General features: G+C 43.4%; 1 protein-coding gene across 2 annotated transcripts in view; it reads right to left on the bottom strand.

Annotated features, from left to right (window-relative positions):
• The window catches only part of ZC3H7B (zinc finger CCCH-type containing 7B), a 195,973-nt gene that overhangs the window by 150,155 nt on the left and 23,205 nt on the right, over positions 1-22,613 (bottom strand). For both annotated transcript variants that reach the window (XM_069231242.1, XM_069231243.1), the window contains exons 2-9: positions 11,106-11,168; positions 10,823-10,862; positions 10,168-10,365; positions 9,019-9,177; positions 8,653-8,733; positions 7,448-7,507; positions 7,006-7,048; positions 3,913-4,142 (exon numbers count right to left, since the gene is read on the bottom strand). In XM_069231242.1, coding sequence (XP_069087343.1) covers positions 3,913-4,142; positions 7,006-7,048; positions 7,448-7,507; positions 8,653-8,733; positions 9,019-9,177; positions 10,168-10,365; positions 10,823-10,862; positions 11,106-11,158 — 864 coding nt within the window. In that variant the 5' untranslated portion in view covers positions 11,159-11,168. The remainder of the gene's footprint in view (positions 1-3,912; positions 4,143-7,005; positions 7,049-7,447; positions 7,508-8,652; positions 8,734-9,018; positions 9,178-10,167; positions 10,366-10,822; positions 10,863-11,105; positions 11,169-22,613) is intronic.

The following is a 22,613-nucleotide window of genomic DNA, read 5'->3' as shown; positions in this document are numbered from 1 at the left end:
TATTAGTTTATTGACAATGTGCCAAGAAGTCAGCCTTTTGCAACCTGGGGAGCACACAGATAAGTCATTAGTAACAGGGACTACTCCATGAAGTGTAATGTAGAGGAGAAATTTTGAAGAGGGAGAACTTTCAATGCCAGAGATGGTTGAGTTTGATACAGGGAGGATAAGTGAACATAAACGTTAATGGTCCAAAAATCACATAAGAGAAAACATGGATATTTGAGCAGACTGGGAAATGTGGTGAATATAATTTTTATGCAGAAGTACAAATAATGTCTGTAATACTTTATAACTGTATACTGCATGCACATGTATTTTTTTAACTTACTGTTGTGTACTTTATAAAATGAATAATACATTAAGGCTGGATGTCTCCAGAGAATCCTACACAGTACGTCTTTTTGTGTGTCTGTGGAGGAGAACATTGGTTCCCCATGGCACAGGTAGCCAAATATGTGAAATCAAGGTCAGACCACACAATTCTGTTAGGTTCATCTGGCAGAGGAAAACCATTTTTTTTGTCACAGCACCAATCACCTTTTGATTCAGCCTCTAGAAGGGTAAAGGGGAATTATTTAGGACTGACCTTGGAACTAAAGGTCTGTACCTCAAAGCATTCAGGTGCTGTGTTGTAAACATTGGCTCTTCAAGTGCCGGTCTATGACATCTGGCTAATCAGGGGAAAGTGGCCAGGGCCAAAAGGGACCTAGACCAACTTGCCAAGACAGAAGTAAAGGAACCCAACAAAAGAATTTCTTTAAGTAAGATTAATTTTGTCTCCTCTCACGGAAGAAGTCGCAACAAGTCTCCAACTCTGAAAAAGACCACAGAAACTGATGTAATGTTTTCAGAAGGACCACCCTGTGGAGAATCAAGAGCAGACTAACGCAAGATGTCAAGAACACAGAGTAGCTGTACATTTGGGTAAAGGCCAGCATCAATATCAATCAAACAGGATTTGTAAATCACCTTCTAGGGTATCCAGGCACATGCAGGTTTCAGTGGCTCATTCGAATAGCCAGGTCTTAAGGCTCTACGGAATTCTGGATGAGAGAGAGGACAGTCTGGGGATGCTTTGGTGGATGAGAAGTGTGTGAGCAAGCAATAGGGATGTCTTATTGAAGGTTGGTGGAAATTCAGACGTTAGTTAATGTAGGCGGGTCCTTCGTTGTGTAGAGCTTTGTGTGCATGGGCCAGCAACTTGAATACGCATCTCTTCTGTACAGAGAGCTTGTGGAGTTGCCGGAGGTGTGCTATGAAGTGGGACCGTCGGAGAAGGTCAAGGATAAGTCTAGCTGTGGTGTCCTGTATGGTCTGAAGTCTTTGTAGGAGGTGCAAGGCGATTCCTATGTAGAGGGCACTGCCATAGTCTAGTCGGCTGGTGATAAGGGCTAGTATCACAGTGCTTCTGGTATGCAGGAGTAGCCACTTAAAGATGTTACATAGCATGCGCAGAGTGAAGAAGCAGGCAGAGGAAATGGTGTTAAACTGTGATTCCATGGTGAGCCTGCTGTCAATGAGGATTCCAAGGTTTCTGGCATTTTTTAAGGGACTCGGTGCAGGTACTAGTACTCAAGGCCACCAGGAGTCGTTCCATGTGTTGCTGAAGATCGGAACTTCAGTCTTGTCTGTGTTTAGCTGCAAGTAGTTTTCTTTCATCAAGTTGACAACGTTTGTCATGCATCTGTGGAAGTTGGTTTTGATGGTGGTGGGGTCGTCATTGAGTGAGAGGATGAGTTGGGAGTCATCTGCATAGGAGATGATGTTGCGGCCATGGGATTTGATGATGTTGGATAGCGGGCCATATATATGCTAAAAAGCGCGGGGCTGAGGGATGATCCTTGGGGAACCCCGCAGGGATGTCTTTTGGTTCAGAGGCGTAAGGAAGTAGGTGAATCCTCTGGGTACTACTGGTGAGGAAGGAGGTGATCCACCTGAGTGTGTCCACTTGGATGCTGATGTTGTGGAGTCTTTTGATCAGCATGTGGAGGGATACAGTATTTAGGACTGCAGAGCGGTCGAGGATGATCAGTGTCGCTGTTCCTCCTTGATCGAGGAGGGTATGGATGTCATTCATGGCTGTGATCAGGGCGGTCTTGGTGCTGTGATTACTGCAGAAGCTGGCGTGGGAGGCGTCGAGTAGCTGGTTCAGCTTCAGGTAGGTCATGAGTTGCTTGTTGATGATTTTTTTCTAGTACCTTGGCTGGGAAAGGGAGCATGGAGATTGGCCGGTAGTTTTTGAGTGTGCTGGGGTCTGTGGTGGGTTTTCAGAGAAGGGGTTTGACTTCGACGCGTTTCCAAGCATCAGGGAAGGCTGCGGTGGTAATGGAGGTGTTGAGTAGATCCAGGCAGATCCTCTGGTTGCCGAGACTGAAGATGTATTGCAGGCAGGGGTCTGTAGGTGCTCCCCGGGTGGATGGATTTCATGGTGGAGGTGGTGTCCTCAGTGCGTGACCTCAGTGGTTCCAGGTGGTTAGTCTGTGACGGGTGTTGATTGTGGTGGTAGCAACTCTGTCGAAGTCGGTAGGTGTAGGTTGGGGTTCAAAGTTCCTCTATATGGTTGCAATCTTTGTTGTGAAAGAAATAGGAATTGGTTTTCAGAGCTTTCATAATCATCCTTTTCATGTGGAACCATCACAGCCATCTGAATTTTATCAGAATCAGAATTGTTGAAGACTTCATTACGGTGAATAGCTGACATGGTGAAAACAGAGCCGCTGGGGATTCATCTCCAGTGCAGGCCTGCACTTTGGTAATGGTACAGGACAATATAGGATGGACAAAGGATCCAAATTCATGGTTGGCGCTGGTGGATTCCAGATGCAGTCTGCTGGAGCTGGTGTGAGGACATCTGTCAAGTCCTACAGTAAAGTAGAGTTGTGGTATGGTGCATAGGGGGATTGGGCAGAGTTTGAGAGGGTCACTGAAGGACTAGAGTGTGACTGGGGGTCTCGAGGGATCAGAAAGGGTTAAGATGTGCACCAGAGGTAGGCTATGTCATGCTGAAAATTTCCAGCATGGCCACTTTGAAGACTGCAACTTGCGGCAGATTCGGAGATGGCCTTGAGTACACAGGAGTATGTTGGATCAGGGGTAGGTAGATTAAAGCCAGAGACTGGTCTAATGGATGCTGAATATGCAACCTCTCCTGTGAAAGGGAAACATCTAGAAGTTGAGTATTCTTGCTTATACCTCCATGTGATTCTGTTTGGAAGCTTTGCTTTTCGACTTCAACTGAACTCAAGAGGATTACTGGAATGAAAACAACCTTGTTTTGCATGTGTTCAATCATGCAAAGTTAGGCTCCACTCTCCTTCATTGTCTTCGGGTGCCTAAGAGAGCATTTGCAGCAGGACTTGGAGTCATGTTGCCCCTACACAACACAGACAGTGTGGCTGACCAATGTCTGCTTACATGTATGGCAGTTTAAAACCTGTAGGCTTCAATGACAACATGCCTTCTCCACTGCTAAAACATATTTTTTGATTACCAATTTCTGTTTGATTTCGAACAAAAAAAGGTTGAGTGCAGCTATGCATCCGTGCTCAATGGTGTAGAAAACAAGGAACAGATGTACCAACGGGGCAGGATGGCGCTTATATGGAGGCTGACAGTGCCACCTACTGAAGGTTTGCAATACTTAACTTTTACAAATCCAGTCTGGAACATGGGATGATTCGAAAGGTGAGGAATCTGCAGTAGAATTATCTATCGAAAGTACTAACGTTCAAGCTCCTAAAAAAATCATCTCTTGCACAAGGTATGCTGGTATTTAGAAAGAAGCACAACACATAATTTCTAAAAACACATTGCACAAAGCAGACATCAAGAGGCTGGGACAAAGAGCTCTGGGGCATCAGTCCAAAGTGCTTGAATTATCAACACTTTTGCTAGAGAAGAGTAACTCACCATGGCTGGTGTCTCAGAGATAGAATCCAGGATGGAGTCCAGCTCATCACCACCCAAGACATCATCAGGGAAATCGTCCACGCTCTCGGGTACAGGCACAGAGACATGCTGATCGACAGATAGGGGCCCCACAGATGATGGAGAGCTCTTGGGTTGGGGGGCGGAGGCATCGCTGACTGGGATAGAGGTGGCAACGGGGGCCGGGATGCACTTCAATTCCTGTGGAAAATCTGCAAGGTAACACGAGGAAGAACAATATGGGAGGGAAGCTTTGAAAGTCAGAGACTAAGAAGGTAAGTGCAAACGACTAAGAAGGCACCAACAGATGTCCTGTGTAGCTTTGAACTTAGCAGAATCAGTACACAAAACCACTGTCATCCAGAAACCACTTATCCCTCTCAGCACTCCAAGCCATCCCAATAGACCAGAGCCAGGATTTTGCAAATCCACCACCAAATAAATATCCCTAGTGATTGTCAGATATCCAGACTGTAATATGACTTCCACTCTTCAACTCATTATTTGTTCCAGTGTTTTTGCTTCACTGTCCTGAACAATCCAAGAACTAAAACCATTCTATGAACTGGTCCTGCTAGCCTCAAATCCGACACTAGAAGGTGTCCCTGTACAATACAAAAATAAGCTATTTTTCCACATTTAGTGTCCTTTATTTTGTGCAGATGTAACCCATAGAAAGGGTTCTCATAACCTCTGGTACTCCAGCGCCTTTGATTGTCTAGAAGTCAGGAATCTTTGATGTGGTGCATTTCCGCCTGGTAAATCCACCCATCGGGGGGGTTCTTAGTAGTATGCCCTTTCCTGTGTCCAATCCTCTAACAAATGAGTTGTTTACGTTAAACCTCCCTCGAATCCTGCATTTTTTAGTCTACCTTTGCTCCCTCTGGTGCTTCTCACCACTCCTCCCTTTCCAAGTCATCACAGGGTGACTACTTTGAAAGTGAGGGGTTGCAGCATTAGCAAGATGTCCTGACATCGAAGGTCATGTGCTCTAAACAGTTACACTGCGCATGTTTCTGCTCCTTATGTATTCTGTTTAGAGGTTTCCTGCGGAGGCGATTTTAGCAGCTGCACCTGGGCCTCGCTGGAAGCGCCGTGGACTGTTCCTCGATCACCGAACAGACTGTGGTGAGTGGTGTTATCGCAACTTTGCTGTTGGGTTCACTTTCCTCCCTTTAACCCGTTCCTCTCTTACTTCCTTTTCCCTACTGTCCTTGGCCGGTCGCTCTCTCCTTTCCCTGATATTTTCTGTGTCCTTCAGTTAATTCCAATGTGTTCAAGTGCAAAGAGTTAACAACTGAGCTGTGAAGTGCGTGGTTTTGATTGTATTTATATAGTGCTTACTACCCCTGACGAGGTGTTGAAGCAACAGTTCTGTAAAAAAAAAAATTAAGTATAGTCTTGGTATTACTCAAATCTTTATTTTGGAGGCACCATTTTATCTTAAAACCTTTTGCGCATTTTGTAGCAGTCTCTCTTATAGTGTGTGTAATGCAAGTTTAAAAAAATGACTTCCATATCCACAGTGCTTTGTGTCACCGGCGGTGACCTCGTAGCTCTATAAATACAAGTCACTATTCTCCACTGCACCAACCAAAATTTAATTTGGTGAGTCTCTGGGTACACACATACCTCTGCAGTGCATGTATTTATTAATAGACTTTAATAATGTATTTTATATTATAGTGAATTTGCCACTGAGTACTACCTTTTTAGGGGCGAGTGCAAAGCGCTCCGTCACTCTTCTAATCTCTCTTTAGAAGGAATTTAACCACGCCCATGTTAAGCCGTGGTCTTGCCTTTTAAAATCAGCTTGTTTTCATTCATGAAAGGCATGCATACGTCATGCCTTTTCCGGTGTTTAGCCCTCCTTGAGAGCACCAGTAAACTGCTGGAAACATATGAGGCTCCATGTTTTCCGTATGGTTTCTGGACTACTTTTTCTATTTATTTTGCAGTGTGATGCTCGTTTTTTGGTTTTCTTTCATTTAATGTGGCAAGAAATGTCCGATTACGAGTTTATAGCGCTAATAGCTCTAACTCGAGGAAATGCGAGACCCGTTGCCTTGCAAATGCTGGTTATTATTTATTGTCCCTTTAAGACGCACGTTAACTTGTATGTACCTACTCGATGGTGAAACGTACAGAATATTTAGTTTTTTTTTTTAAAGTTTTTTTTTTTTTTTTTTTTAGCTAAAGCCTTTTGTACAACGGATATTCAGAACTCAAATATATATTTAAGTTCTTTCATATGTGATAGTGAAGAAAATTGAGTTTTTGTGAAATAAAATATTTTCCTAAGATCACACAAATAGGCTAGCCATGATTTATCGATATTTTCTGGTTTCACTTTGTACAAATCAGCCACTAAATGGGTATTTAATTGTCTTTCATAATGTTAAGGCGTTGTTTCTAACCTCTCTGTGCAGTTTTTATATAGCACAAACTTGACCCAAAATAAGTTAGCGCTTTCATGAGGATCAATTATATTACACATTGCCACATTCATTTTTTATAGGCACATGTGAGATTAATTGATTTGCCCAGAATCATGGGATAGTCATGCTGAGAATTAAACCTGGTTCCCCAGTTCCTAATTTGACAGCTTCAGCTGCAACACCACATCCTGTGTAGAGTGAAGGTGGCAGGATGAAGCCAGCATAAAAACTCTATTTTTTGTCCATTTATCACAAAACAATTGTTGAAAATTGCATCAAAATACACCAACTTTCCAAACTTTTCTCAGGGGAGAACCTCCTCAAACCCTCCCTCATAAATACTGGACTCGGTCGCGCTACAGTTTACTCACTAGTTTTACGCTCCACCACTTTCAAATTTCACCAGCAGCCTCTGCCTGGAGAGGACGGGCTCTGTATCCACATGACGCTCTCCCCACTCCCCCAGAGAGCCCACCAGCTCCAGTAGGGATAGGCTTAGTATCTCCGATACAACCCGCAGACATCAGTCAAGGAAATGAAAAGTGATGCACCTGAGTGCCAGTTCTCTGAGCCCATTCATCACACCTCAGAAGGAGCCAGGCTCCGTACCATGTGCTGGATTCTATGACCATTTTACCTATTTCAATATCGTCGATGGATCCAAGCCCATTGGATGTGATCTGCAACAAAAATAGGTATACTTTAGAAGGGCAACTTCATGGGGGGACAAATACCAGGAAAGAGAGAGACTGGGGTGGAGGACAGAGAGAAGAGAGAATAGGAGGATGTATGAAAGTGAAAGTGACAGTGAAAGAAAAGAAGAGCTTCAGTGCATCATATACATACCACAGTCTGCTGTGTGAGTAGCAGCACTCTTATATAATTGATCGAGCCATTGGCTGTCCTTACCTGGTTGGAAGGGCAGCTGTACGCCTTTTAGTATTTGGACAAACTACTCTCTAACCTTATAAAGAACCACTATGTGCCATATATGATGGAAAGGGAACCCCATGGTTGATCCAAATTGGAAAAGCTACTGGGTGCCCTACTTAACTGAAAAAATCTTTAGGTACCCTTACCTGGTTGGAAGAGCCACTGGAGGTGCCATTGCTAAGCACATTAAAGCTCTCCAAGTCCGGCTGCAAAACACAAACATAAGTGAGACCACAACATTTCTAGAGACAGCATGTGGAAAATCCCAACCATCAAAGGAGTAAAACTGAACCAAAACCAGTGACCAGAAAAAACAAAGGAACGTGAACCACAAAGACAAATCGAACACCCACAAAGTGACCAAAGGGAAACTTGGAATCTCCACTGGACTCTCACTGAAAGGCAATGTAAGTAAACTTCCACAGAGGTTGAAAGACCGCTAAACATAGCAAAAACAGCAAGACCAACTTGAATCCCAATATAGTACTACACTCCCAAAGCGAGGCCCACAGGAAACTTGAAAATAGCCCCTAGGTGGTGAAAGAGAACTCTGAAATCATCACAAACAGCAGATTGTATGGCATATAAGTAACAATAACCTCTCTGTGTAAATGAGGTCCCTTATACCAAAATCTTCTGAGAGAAGGCTGTGGTTCTATAAACATACTATTTGCTCCAACAGCCTTCCCTACTTTGCACAGAGTGAGCTGGATTTAGAATACTGCTGTTTTAAGCACATTCTGGGTTAATGAAACCTAAGGTGTAGGATGCTTACCATATGGGGAACATATTTCCATTGCAATGGCCCCTCTCTAACTGTGACAGGCCCCTTCAACCTGGCGTCAGTTGCTTTTGCAAAACATCGTGCTCTGCCTGCATTTTCACCACCTGCAGACCACTTTCCCTCAAATGCCAATGCTCATAGATATTGAGCCCCAAGGGAATGCTGTAGCATCCCTCACTTCACCACCACCTCCTAGTTCATGTTCTGAGCAGGGCAGATTGTATATTTTAGAGAGGGAGGTAGTAATCACAGAACTCTTTTTCTGAGGTGGGACACTGAAGGGATTGAGGGCAAGGAGAAACAATAAAGACTTTGGAGTTTTTCTCCAGAATATGCTTTGTGAAGAGAACCTCTCTCCACTTTAACAAAAATGTTATTTTCCACCTTTTTCTCACTCTACACATCCCGAACAATAACACTCACGTTCATCAGTGCTCTTTTCTCAAATGCTCATGCCCATCTGTGCTTCATTCTCTCACATGGGCAACTCGGATCATTAGTGATCCCTCCTTCAACACACATATCTTTGCCCAACGGTGATCCCTCCTCTCAAATGCACACAAATACCTTCGGTCTCTTGTATGCCTTGCGCACCCTGAGGCCCAGTTTCTGTGACAGCTCCTGGCCCAAGCAAGTCACACTTTCATCCTGAAGAACAAAAAGAGTTGTGAAAGCCCAATGAAAATCCCAAACTGATAACAGACATCTATGCATCATAGAGGGGCAGTTACTGGGCAAAAGCACGGTGCTCTGTCGGAGTGGCAGCAAGGCACCCTCTTTACTTGCTGACTGACAGTGAGATGCCCTGCCTGCTTGACAATAAAATAAAATGTATGACAGTGATGAGCCTAAGTTGGGTATTTGTTAAACACTGTGGCTGTTGGAAGAGCACACAAACTACTAAATCCCATGACCACCCAGAAGGCCTCTTACATTGGGATGCGAAAGAAGGCAGTGACGGTTGCACTCGTTGGCTTCCTTGTGGCGCCCCAGCTGGTAGAGAGTTCTTGCCTTGCGGAAGAGTGCCCGCATGTTGTCCTTGTCTAAGTGCAGTGCTATCTCGCAGTCCTCAAGTGCCTTCTCATACAGCTCCTGCATGAGTAATTTTTCAGCCATCAGACAAATGAGAAATCACTCCCGCAAACAAAGTTATAGAATGTTTTTTCCATAAAAAGAAAGGTGATTGATATGTGAATACATTTAAAAGCGAGGTGTGTTTTATATATATTTTTAAATTCACAAAACAAATACTCATCCAAGTAACACAAAGAAAGAAAGAAAGTGCACCCACACAAGCCGATAATAGACCTCAAGCTGGAAGAATATGTAGTTATAGACCTAGATTCCATTTTTTTAAAAACTGTAAACGGTACATGCCACTGTTGACACACACAGCGCCATGATAAGGGTGGATGGTGTAACGCCCACATGTTCAGTCTGTCATGTTTGATGGAGTGCTCTAGAAACAAAGCTTGGGAAGAACAAGACACTGTATACTTTGAGTTAGAAAGATGGAGAAGCTTAGGTACTGGAGTTGTACTAACGTCTACCTTGTATCCACTCTCCACCAGGTATCAATACTAGCTGTATATTATCTGGCTCAAAGGTGATGGGACTATCAAAGAGCAGAAGGAAGGGGAGGTGTAGTCAGACAGACGAAGTTCCTAATGTTTTCTCCCCAAATAATGAATGATCCCTAACCCAGATGCATTGCTGGCCTTGGTACGAGTCATTTGGAAACTCACTAATCCATCATGGAAAAATAATGCACTTCCAATTAATTCTACAATGGCTGGACAAATCCGTCACAGCCACACTGATGGCTTCCATTCCTCTTAGCAGCGGCGATGTGATTCATAGAACCTTATAGTGACTCACATCATCGCCCCACAGAAGGCTTTCCACTGAACTCTACAGTGTTACACCAATCTATAATGGACACACGGGTGGGCTACATTTGTGCTCTTTAATGGCTTCCACTATCTATCATGGCCTAACTCTTAGGCTCTCCCAATCAAACATAACAGCAATAATTAGGTCTGGCTGCGAATCACTACAACTTGTCTTCATCTAAAAGCTTACCATGTTGAAGTAGCAGGCAGCGCGGTTGACGTAGAGCTTGCAGTCAAGCTCCTGGGCCATAGTTACCCCATCTGAGGTGCCGTATTCTGACACATTGAGCCCCTCAGTATACTGGCCTAGGGCCAGCTGAAGGTCTCCCTCCCGGTACAGGTCATTGCCCTCCGTAAATAGATTCCGAACCAACTTATGGAGAAAGTCCTGCATGGGGAGAACCGACAAGCAAAGAATTACAACAGAGGAAGGAAAGCGATGAGAAGCACAGCAAGGTTCACTAGACATTGAACACTATGGACAGGTTAGCTAGTTTAATGAAGAGAATACACAGGTGCAGTATGGAGGACTGGGTTGCAACACTGATCAAAACAGCTTTCACTTTCTCTTCCTAGGGGTGCTGTGCCTTCTCCTGAGCCTCTCCTGAGCTTGCAGTATTTATTAAGCTCACTCTGCTTCAGGGGGCTTTCGAAAATCAAACAGTTGAGGTCCATCCCACAGGGTCGCTACCTTGGGTAAAGTGGATATCACTTTCACCAGAAATTGTAGAAACATCCATGCTCACTCTACTGCAAGGTAGCTACGCTGTGGATCCCCTCTCCTAAAATAAGAACTAGAACTGTCAGGGCAGAAAGGAGGAAAACAAATCTAGAACATTTGGTACCTCATATTCCTCCTGGCTCCCAGGGAAAGGAACGGTGGATCTGTGAAAATGAAGAGGCAGATTGCGAACATTATTGACAAATATTGAGACTGGTTCATCTCCTACTAAGTTAGAAAAGTAAACATTAAGAGGAAGTTTGCAATATTCTGAGACGTGTCACAGGTGACAATACTGATCTTAGCAGATACAATCACTCTAACCTTCCTCTATAAGAGAAAGCTATTATAAAGACATCAAACACTCCAAAGCTCAGAACTAAGGAGACAAAGTAGAGCCTACTTACTGTATAAACTGTAACCCCTTTTCGATTTCCTGCCTCCGCCTTTGCCTTTCCATGGTGAAGAATCTGGGGAAGAAGACAAGGTGAGTGTCAGGCGGACAATCAAATCAGGGACAGAAAGCTGGGCTGCAACACACACACTACATCTCTATCCATTTTAGGGATTTCGAACCTGGCTTGAAATAAAATCTGACAATAATAGCATCTGTTATGGGTTCTAATTCTTTCTCTCTGGATCTTGCTGCCTTTTCATTTTTTATTAGGAGACAGCTTAGTTACAGACGGTATGATTTTTTTTTCTTAAGATTAAAAGGTGTGCATGCGAATCACCGAAAACACACGAGTCTGGGTTGGATGGCCCAAGTAAAATGTATTAATATTACTACTATTCAAGTGTTTTCGTTTATAATTGGGCCTTTCCAAGTTCACAGTTTTGCACAGTGAGGGTACAGTCAGTTGTTCAGTTCTTGATGCGAGGTCATTGTTTGAATCCCACCCCAGATATTTCAGTGACGTTAAGTCGGACACTGGGTCCTGCAGTGAAGCCAATCAGATTTCAAAGAATCTGGCAAAATGTCAATCTATTGTTAGATTTGCAGAGTAATGTCAGCAGGAACTCTAGCAACACAGGGTGACATCAAATTCCTGGAGAAGTCACTGTTGGATATTAGGTTTATGCTATCATGTCAGATGCGAGGTTCCCGGTTAGATGTTACTGTTGGGCACCAGTTTCCAAGAGTGGAAATCATAGCCTGATGTCAGGTTCCTGGAATGACTTCATTAGGCAGACAGCAAGTACCAGAAGTGATGTTACTACCAGATATGAGGTTTCTGCAGTGATGTCAAAGGTAAATACCCAGTCCCTGGAGTAATATCACAGGTTTACATCAGGTTCTGCCAGTGATTTCACTGTTGGATGTTAGGTTTTTATGAAATCGGTTAAAAACAGGCTCCTCAAAACAAGTCACAGCACAATGCCCACTTATTTAAGTGATACCAAAAGCTGCTAAAGTTAGATTGTTACTGCTCTCGCTCTAGCCAAAGTGTTCAGACTGTAAAATCACTCCAAGATCCAGAACTCCCGAACAGTGAAAAATGCCTCCTAGAAATAATTGAGGTAAATGAGAAAGTGCACATTAAAGGTCACTAAAATTGGGTTTTATCGTTTTTTTTTTTTTTTTTAATTGACTCGTTTCATGCTGTAAGTAAGAAAATAAAACAAAAAATCCCTGGTAATACTGGTAGGGTGCACAAGCCAGTAAATCTGACACAAAAGAGTGCTTATCGGTGGACCATAAGAAACGATAGTTAATTTATAACAACATGATGCTAATAATGGCAGAACACTTTGAGATTGCTTCTGCATAAGGAAAAAACATGGTTCTGTGAATTGATGCTTTACCTCAATTAAACCCTCAGTTCTGGTTACAGACCTAAAATAATTATCTGTGTGTCTAAGACATCTTAGCTATAAAAAAGAATACGTAAAGAAAGCACCGAATACACAGAACCATAGAAAAGAAGAAAAGCACTAGCTAAAGCAAGGACAAAACAAGAAAATTCCAGACAAATAGAGGCTGGAAAAAACAAGAAAATCACTAGATAATTTTTTTTTTTTTTTAAACCACCAAAACAGGACAGAAAGCCACTAAAGTTACAGAGAAAGCGAAGAATAAAACAGGAAAAGTAACAATTTAACAGAGGTATGGAACTTAAGAGAATCATAACAGGAAGCTTTCATAAACACCAACAACAGAATAGAGCTACTAAGTGAAGCTTAACGCAGCCATAAAACAGAGGAAAGGTACCCAGACAAAGCTAGGAAAAATATAAGACAGAGCTAGAAAAAATATAGTACAATAGCCATGAAAAATAAGAACAAAAGTAGATAAAGCTGGAAAAAGGAAGACAATAATATGTGAAACATAAGAGAAACATGATCATCACTAGATGATCACGGCTAGGATAAAAAGAAGAAGAAAAAAGTCAAAAGTTATGGAAACAGAACTCAGGTTAAAGAGAACAAGTCACATAAACAATAAAATAAATAACTAAAACTATGGGAAAATATGAAAAGCATAATGTAAAAAGAGCTAGAAAACAATAAGCACAGTAGAATAAGCTAACATACGAGAACAAAAAGAAATAAGGCAAGCACAATCCAGAGCAGAAAAACAGGCATAAAGTTGGGAAAAAAGCAACAAATAATCGGAGCTAGAAATCAATACAACACCATGGACAAAATCTGACATTTTTATTTAGCAGAAACAAGTCCGAACTCCTATTTGTAGCTTTCATTTGCTGTGTGTTCAACTGCATTTCAAAGACAGTAACTAACTCACATCCCAACCGTCTTGCTTTCGGCATATCTTCTCGCCCCTTCCGTGTTCAAACCATCAATCAATTTTCTCAGCCCCATTCACTCATATTACATCCACTCTCACCTTTCATCCTGATGCGCAGCCCCTAGCCACCTCTCACCTCAACCCAAGACATTCAGCCCACACCGAATCACAGTTCCATTCAACCTCTCACCCCAGTGGATTTTGGCGGCCTTGGGCAAGACATTTTGGGGCTGCTGTACAAATGTAATTAGAATTTATTTTTCTGCTAATTCAGGCCCACATAGTGCCAAAAAATACTAAACTATATGCTAAACTTTACCAGGGTCACAGCAAAGCAAGTCAAATAGGTCTTGCCAGGGACCCCAAACCCTTAAAGTGACACTGGGTAGAAAGACTGAGTCAGTGGTAGCAGTAAGCTGAGAGGGATAGAGGTTTAGATAGAACATTTAAAAAAAAACTAGAAACATAGAATAGCGAGCAAGTTCAGTTTCCCATAGGGCTCCTCGGGAAGTGGGGACCTTGGGCAACTGTCCATGCCTTAAAACGTCTGTCTCACCCAATCCAACCTCTCACCCCGCCGACCCCCCTAAATACCTGCACTCCCTCTCACAGAGAGCATCCACGGTCACATGCTCCAAGCTGTTTAACTTTCTCCAGTCTCTCAACCAGTCTTCATGCTTTGTATGATTAAAAGAAAACTAGAAGGCGGACACTCCTCCGCACAAACGAAACATATAATAAAGACTTTACCAAACAATCCGTTTTCAAACTGCTAACTGATCATGCACCTATCTTAGCAGTGCTCTGTTCAGCTCGATGCATTAAATGAAGCGATGCAACTTTATCTCCTTGTCAACAGAATTATGCTATTGAAACTTTTTTGGCAAAATGTATTGTTAAGTATCGACTACAGACAGCTGCAGCTGTTTGCAGGAGCCCTCATGTGAATAATATACAACTACACAAACACTATATTCACATTTAGTATAAAAAAAACAAAACAAAAAACGGACTTTTGGTTTGTTACATTCAGTAATCGGGATTTTTTTAAGATGTAGAAACTACATGCTTGCGCTATTAGATGATGTAGATGCGGATATCGCCCATCAATTTACCAATGAATGAAGAAACCCTGCCTGAGAGAATCTATTTAATTTAATACCAATACGATTAATCACAAAACAGACAACCTGCAATGGACTTTTTAATTTCGAAGAAAAGACCTTCCCATGCTTTTTGCCAGGTTTTTACCAGCAACAATTTACACAAGATAAATCAACTTACAGCAGGAAGTCTACGAAGAAATTTGTCACATTTTCATGTACCACTTTTCACTAGGATCGTAATGCTGTCGTTAACACAAACTCTAAGAAACAGTACAATAAGAACATATTGCCCTCAAAAGCAACTATCAAAACAACCTATCCCTTTTTAGGGCCAGGCACTCAAGCGCTCTGGCCTGTTGTAATCTCTCTGTGGGCTTTTAACCACGCCGACTCTTGCAATTCATTCTTTGTTGTGCTTTTCCTAAGTGCTTCATTTTTATTGGTGCATTTTGTGAAATGTCCCTCCTTTGCATGTTGAGTTCCCTCCGAGACGATTTCACTTAGTAAACATTTTTGTTGGCCATCACACTATATTACGCTTCCTGCTGTTACAGCGTGTGATGGCCCTCTCCTCTGGTTTCGGTTTGCCTTTCATCACAAGCGCGATCCTTTCTAGACATTCACGCAGGGAGCCAATAACTCTCACGCTCACAGCAGCCATGGAGCTTTGAACTGACTTGCTTACGTCAACTGTTTTACTTTTCATTTTCAATTTATTTGCAAGAAAAGTCGAGTTAGGAATTTACAACGCTAATAGCTCTAACTTGAGCAAACGCAAGACCCACTGCAATACAAATGCTTGTTTTGGGTGGGGCCACTGTAGCAATTGATACAGGAATCCATAACCCCCAGGGAGAGGCAAACGAGGAACCAATACTATTATCAATAGCAATAAAAACCAAAGACCCTAAAATGTTACTTGTCTGCATCCAACACGGACACCTCTATACCCATCTTTAACTTAACCTACCCAACATGTCCTTTCTCCTAAGGCAGCGGTTCCCAAACCTTTTGATTTCTGTGGACCCCCACTTTATCATTACTGGAATCAGGTGACCCCTACTGAATCATAATTCAAATCAAGGGACCCCTCATTGAGTCATTACTGAAAGCTAGGGGCCTAATCTGTTAACATTATTTAATCTTATAAACAATTGCGGACCCCCTGAGCAGGCTTTGCGGAGGACCACAGGTTGGGAACCACTGTTGTAAGAAGACCAAATTATTATCCAAAGATTTTTCATTGGTACCAACACACTGACAAGATGCTTTTGAGCAGAGACTCGAACCAACAAGGATCTTTATGGAATTCAGACTAAAATAGTTGTTTTTTTTGTTTAATTTTAATTAATCTTAACTTGTACTGATTTTACCGTCCTTCGCAACCCTCCAGTAATTCAGTCCAAGAACTTCAATCCTTTCGATTTACTATGAAACTAAATACTAAACGTACTATCTATTTAAAAATACTATGTGAAACTGTCCACAGATCATTTACCAGAAATACAGCAATGTAGCGTCACTACTATGGAGTAGCCCTAGCAGAAGGACAGCAACATCAAACAAATGACATGTTACTAAGTAGGACCCCACGCCCCTGCCAATTACATTTCATCAATTTTTATCTTTTTTAATGTTTACCCTACCACACTATAAGCAACCCCTCTTTACATTGCTGTGTATTACCGAGGCCAGCTTGTGTTATAAATAATGAATAACTTGGTATGAGGCAAAAGAAACAATCAGCGTCACAAACAAAACATGCATTTGCAATGCAATAGGTCTTACTTTTGCAAGAGTTAGAGCTATTGGTGTTGTAAATGCCTAATTGGACTAATTTGCCGCTCAAATTGGTCAACCCTGCCTGATAATTTGGTTCCTTCCCTTTGAGAGTTAGCCTTTGTAATCCTAAGAATCAAGTTGTGAAATTGGACTCTGCCATATCCTGATAGGCGGGCATATGAAAATGTACAAAGCGCCTTGATAAGCTTACCCCAGAGACATTTTTCCAGCTGCATAGTTTCAGGTTGGAGTGGATTGTTTTAGGCTAAGTCCTAAGTACAGGTGTAACACAAAAAAAAAAAACTGTGCAGTGATCAGACCAGCTAAGAGGAAGCTCTTCCACACTACAGTGGGGAGAATTGGTGGAAAAGACAGCATTCAGGTTATGACCAGCCAGATGGGAATGGGTTCACACCAAGTGCATGAACCCAAAACTCATCAAAGTGTCAGTGAGCATAGTGGTGTTCCTGGAGGAAGATGATTCAGGAGGGAAATTAAAATCTTTGAGGATGTTAAAATTAGATTTAGACAAAAGGGACTCTTAAAGAGTTAGCTATAAAGTTAACAGATGCAGCTTTGGGCCCGGGGAGGGTGCAGTATATAAGAGACCAGAGAAGGTATACGACTCATGTATTTTAAGATCAAATGTAACTGCTTCGCACAGCATTCTATGAAATCAGTACCGGAGACAGCAAGCACACATGTTTCAGTGACAAAAACACAATATGAGTGATACGTTTGCACAAATTCAAATAACTCAAATTTGTTTTTCACAAGTGAATGAGCATTGACGAGATAGCAAGTAAAGGCAGCTAAAATTGGGGGATAACCTTGATAACACAAGTTGGGCCATTCCAGCAATTGAGCAGTACATTTGTCAGCACAAAAGCCATACTTAGGACATAAAGCATTATTCAGAAGACCAAATGCCATTAACTTATTTGAGCAAGTATGAAAATGCTTACCTGCGCATTCGCTCTAGGGCAGGGTTCTGCAAAGTCGGTCCTGGAGAGCCGGGTCCATGTCAGATTTTTTGCATATTCACGTTTAGAAAAATGTAGATTTCTGAAACATCATTTTTCTAAATGTGGATATGCTAAAAACCTGGCATGGACCCGGCTCTCCAGGACCAACTTTGCAGAACCCTGCTCTAGGGCAAAAGAAAAAGGGGTTCTGGTGCAAGGCTCAGATCGGGTGCAACCCGGCTTGTCGGTGGCGCGTCAGCAGCATAGACGCACTGTCAGTAGATTTAAAAAGCCCACCAGATGGGGTGTGGCTAAGCTGAGACAAAGCTCGACAACTAGAGAAAACCGAGGACAGGGTTAATGTAAAGAATCAAACTGGAGTACAGACACTATGACAGAGGCTCAAGGCTCCCCTAATCTAGGAGTCCATCTTACTAGAAACCCAAAAACTATGCAAAACGTGTCAAAGGAAAAACATACACAAAATATAGCCAGGCTGTCCTGTCCAAGATGGAGCTACCTCAAGGAAACTACAAGGAAAATAAAAGTGAAGAGAGAAATGTGCCACCTTTGAACCACAAGGTAAATAGAACCCACTGCAAGAGCTGTAGTATATCCATGAAAGGGCTAACGGTTGTGCGGACGCACTGCCAGTCGATTTAAAAAGCCTGAAAACAGGGAGGGGCAAGGCAGAGACACAGCTCAACAGCTAGAGAAAAGGGGGAGGAATGGGATGGGGGGGGATGTGGGAAGGGGGGAGTTTGGGGCAGGGGTAAGGTGGATAAAGTATAGACTCAGACTAGAATCTATCTCCTCCAACTGAGACTCACAGCCTCCCCTATGAGGCCAGACTACTAGGAACACAAAAATAGCTATTACATTTTTTTTTTTTAAATGCATGAAAGGAAAAAACACAATATAACCAGGCTGTCCTGTCCAAGATGCAAAATTGTAATAAAAATGACTCAGATTTGGTAATAGTGTGAACAACATGAAGTAACTGGTAGCGATGCAAAGCGCTCCAATACCTCCGATCGAGTTTTTATGCTATATAAAACTTCAAAGCACCATCGCCACCATAAAGCGCGAAGGGGAGCAAAGCCGATCATGCAATAATACATGTAACAAGGTCAGTCTGCAAGGCCTAATGAAACAGTCTGAAGGCGGGACAAACGTAAAGCATTTACCAACAACATCAAGGGATGTTTTAAAGGCAGGCCCAGGAACAAATGAAAGTGATGGGCGAGGCTAAAGCCCACATAATAGATTACAACAGGTCGAAAATCAGTGCTTGTGCCTTGTTATGCTCCACCTAAAAAAAATAAAAAATACAAATAAAAAAATCAGAGCTGGAAGAAAAACTACCACAACAAGCAGCATTTCTTCTGGGTTGTTAAAATATCACATACCAGGCAAAAAAAACAACAGCCCATTGCCATATCCTTGGGGCAAAGAGACCTCCCTAGCTGCAACATGCAGAATGAATAAATGACCGGATACTAACAAGAAGATGGACCAAGAGGCAATTAACTTTGTAATGCACAATATTAATCATTCAAATAAAAAAAAAAACACATGAAGACACCTACTCATTGTGACATCGACCAAGACACCCAGCCTAGCTAACACACATCATTGGATTTTAAAGGTAGCCGTATTTGCTCATTGACCATTGGTCGTTGTTAAACTAGGGGTAGAAATGAACAAAAGGTTCCCCTGTCACACCTTTAAGCCATCCTGCACACTCAGTGTCAGAGCACATTCTGTTTATCATAGGTTTATATAGCGTTGTGTAGGGCATTATCATGAGATAATTGCCCACCACCCACGTGGTGGGGTAAGGTAGCCCAAGAGAATGGACATACACAAACTGATTTATTCGTGAGCTATATCAGTGACAGCTGACAACATAACTAGGTCAATTAAAGGCTGATAGTTCCCTCTAAAGCATTGATTCGTGCTAGGTGGCCTATGCTTCCAACTTTGTGACCGAGCTCAATGGCCAATGCAATAGCAACAATCAACAGCAAAGGAAGCAGGACTCCTGGGAAGAGGTAATAATGGCCAAGCCTTCGGCCAGTGGGCAGAGTAAAGCACACAGTGAGCAACAGGGTATTCCCTGTGGGCTCTTGGCAGGGCTGTTAGAGTGACCATAATGAATTGCACTGGTTCCCGCTGCTTTCTTCAACAACTGCCTGTATTCTATTAATTGCCTATTCTCGCAGCTCTGAGCAGCACTGTAATTGAACTCCTTCTTAAACGCATTTTAAACATTCAGGTCTTTAGTACGGCGGCAGGTGTCCCACTTCGCGCCCCGTAGGCCCGTGTAATGTGAGCCAGCTTGTATTTCAGTTCCTGGAGCCATCAGATAAGCAGAGCAGCATTTAGTGGCTCTCTCCACAGAGCACACTCACTAGATGCAGGCAGTGGTTAAAGCAGATTTCTGCATGATTAATCCCTGAATCAGCCAATCTAATTTGCTGATCCTGGCTATAGGCTGCTTTCATGGCTGGCCAATTTTCGCATAACAGGACACAAATTATTGCTTTGTTGGCAAAGGCAATCGAATGGGCAAAAGTACGCGAAAAACATGGACGCAGAATGAGATTAACAAAGTAGACATGCTCACAATTTAATATCGAAAGGAACATAGAACAGGTGTTCTGGCCTGTCAGAAACTGAATTAGTAATTAAGATGCCTTTAAATGGTATTCTTGTCACATTTGCTCTGTGTTCAGAGACAGAGGTCAAAAGTCAGTTTTTCTTCTTGCAATGCAAATACTTTTCCTTGTGACTGCAGAGTTCCAGTATTTTGTAGGGTGAACTGTCTGACCTATGTGAAGTGAAAGGCTTTTGGTATCAAGTTTTTCCGAACACAACATGTATATAACTAAGTCAACTTTACAAACATTTCAAAATATATTTCAGTAGCTGTGAAAGCTATTTTGTGTACTTCTGTGTGATGAAAAAAATATTTGAATAGGATGAAAAGAAAAAAGTCAGAACACTTTACTTGGTGATGTGGAAATGATAAATGTTTTCTGAAACCCAATTTTCACAGATTCTTGTTAATACACTATATAATTTTAATCAGTAACTGCAAGTTAGTGGGAAGGTTTTTGGACATTTCTTTGAAACTTTATGTTTGTAAATAACAGTGCGCTACCATATCTTTAGCCATATATTTATTAAAAGTGAGCTCCTAAACATAAATTTAGAAACACTCCTGCCCTGATGGCAAAGCTATTAGTAAACTAAGAGGCAAGTCATGCATGCATCATGTGTTCCCATATGTTGGCTAGATTTATTATACATGGAGCAAACGTTTAGTGTATTTAATCAAACAAAAGAGGATTTTTTTTAACCTCTTCTGTGCCTTGGACGAGATGATCTCGTCCAAGGCTACAGTTCCCCTGTGCCTTGGACGAGATCATCTCGTCCATGGCACAGGGGAACTTGGGGGTGCGCTAGCGCGCCCCCCGTGCACCCCCCTCCCCCCCCCCCAAGTCGGGGCCCCCCCCACCCCCCCCCTGTGACATCAGCGTGCGAGCGCGCGCTGATTTGTCACAGGGGCCTCCCTAGTCGCGCTGGAAGCTCTGCTTCCAGCGCGATTGAAAGAGAAATGCAAAAGCATTTCTCTTTCAATCACTGGGGAGGCCCGGAGGGGCTTCAAAGGGAAGGAAAAGTATTTCCTTCCCTTTGAAGTCTCTCCGAGGGGTTCAAAAGCCGGATTGCTTGCAATCCGGCTTTTGAAACCCCACTAGACACCAGGGATTGTTTTTTATTTTTATTGTTATTGACAAAAGGGAGCGACCCCTTGGGCAAGGGTCGCTCCCAGGGGGGGCATATTTTCAGGAAGGCCTTTTCTGCCCCCCGGCCGATCTGCCCCCAGGGGGGGCAGAAACCTCTAGGCGCCAGGGCAAATATTTTTTTTGTTGTTTCTTTTTTTAGAGATGTGGAGCGACCCATCAGGCAAGGGTCGCTCCCCTGGGGGGCAAATTGTATTTAGACCATTTCTGCCCCCCTGGGGGCAGAAACCACCAGGCACCGGCGATTTGTTTTTTGGCGCCAATGTCACGCAGGGGGAGCGACCCCGTAGGCAAGGGTCACTCCCGGGGGGGGGGGCATATTTTCAGGAAGGCCTTTTCTGCCCCCCGGCCGATCTGCCCCCAGGGGGGGCAGAAACCTCTAGGCATCAGGGACCATTTTTTTTTTTTTTTTTATGTTTCTTTTTTTTTTTTGGGTGGGGAGCGACCCCTTAGGCAAGGGTCGCTCCCCTTGGGGGAAAATTATATTTTGGCCATTTCTGCCCCCCTTGGGGGCAGATTGGCCTATTTTGATGAGGCCAATCTGCCCCCAAGGGGGGTAGAAACCACTAGACACCAGGGAGTTTTTTCTTTGCGTGAATTTCACGCAAAGGGAGCGACCCCTTAGGCAAGGGTCGCTCCCTGGGGGGGAGGGCAATTTATTTTAGGCCATTTCTGCCCCCCCTGGGGGCAGAAACCTCTAGGCGCCAGGGCAAATATTTTTTTTGTTGTTTCTTTTTTTAGAGATGGGGAGCGACCCATCAGGCAAGGGTCGCTCCCCTTGGGGGAAAATTATATTTTGGCCATTTCTGCCCCCCTTGGGGGCAGATTGGCCTATTTTGATGAGGCCAATCTGCCCCCAAGGGGGGTAGAAACCACTAGACACCAGGGAGTTTTTTCTTTGCGTGAATTTCACGCAAAGGGAGCAACCCCTTAGGCAAGGGTCGCTCCCTGGGGGGAAGGGCAATTTATTTTAGGCCATTTCTGCCCCCCCTGGGGGCAGAAACCTCTAGGCGCCAGGGCAAATATTTTTTTTGTTGTTTCTTTTTTTAGAGATGTGGAGCGACCCATCAGGCAAGGGTCGCTCCCCTGGGGGGCAAATTGTATTTAGACCATTTCTGCCCCCCTGGGGGCAGAAACCACCAGGCACCGGCGATTTGTTTTTTGGCGCCAATGTCACGCAGGGGGAGCGACCCCGTAGGCAAGGGTCGCTCCCGGGGCGGGGGGGGGGGGGGTTGGGGGGCAAAATTATTTTAGGCCATTTCTGCCCCCCCCCCCCCCTGGGGGCAGATCGGCCTAATATTAGGCTGATCTGCCCTCGGGGGGGCAGAAACCTCTAGGCGCCAGGGCAATTTTTTTTTTTTGTTTTTTTAGAGATGGGGAGCGACCCATCAGGCAAGGGTCGCTCCCCTTGGGGGGCAAATTGTATTTAGGCCATTTCTGCCCCCCTGGGGGCAGATTGGCCGATTTTAGGTCAATCTGCCCCCAAGGGGGCAGAAACCACTAG

This window comes from Pleurodeles waltl, chromosome 4_2, assembly GCF_031143425.1.
Source record: "Pleurodeles waltl isolate 20211129_DDA chromosome 4_2, aPleWal1.hap1.20221129, whole genome shotgun sequence".
In the NCBI taxonomy this organism is placed as follows: Eukaryota; Metazoa; Chordata; class Amphibia; order Caudata; family Salamandridae; genus Pleurodeles; species Pleurodeles waltl.
The sequence above is the reverse complement of the archived record's forward strand: the minus strand, read 5'-3'. Positions and strand labels throughout refer to the sequence as shown.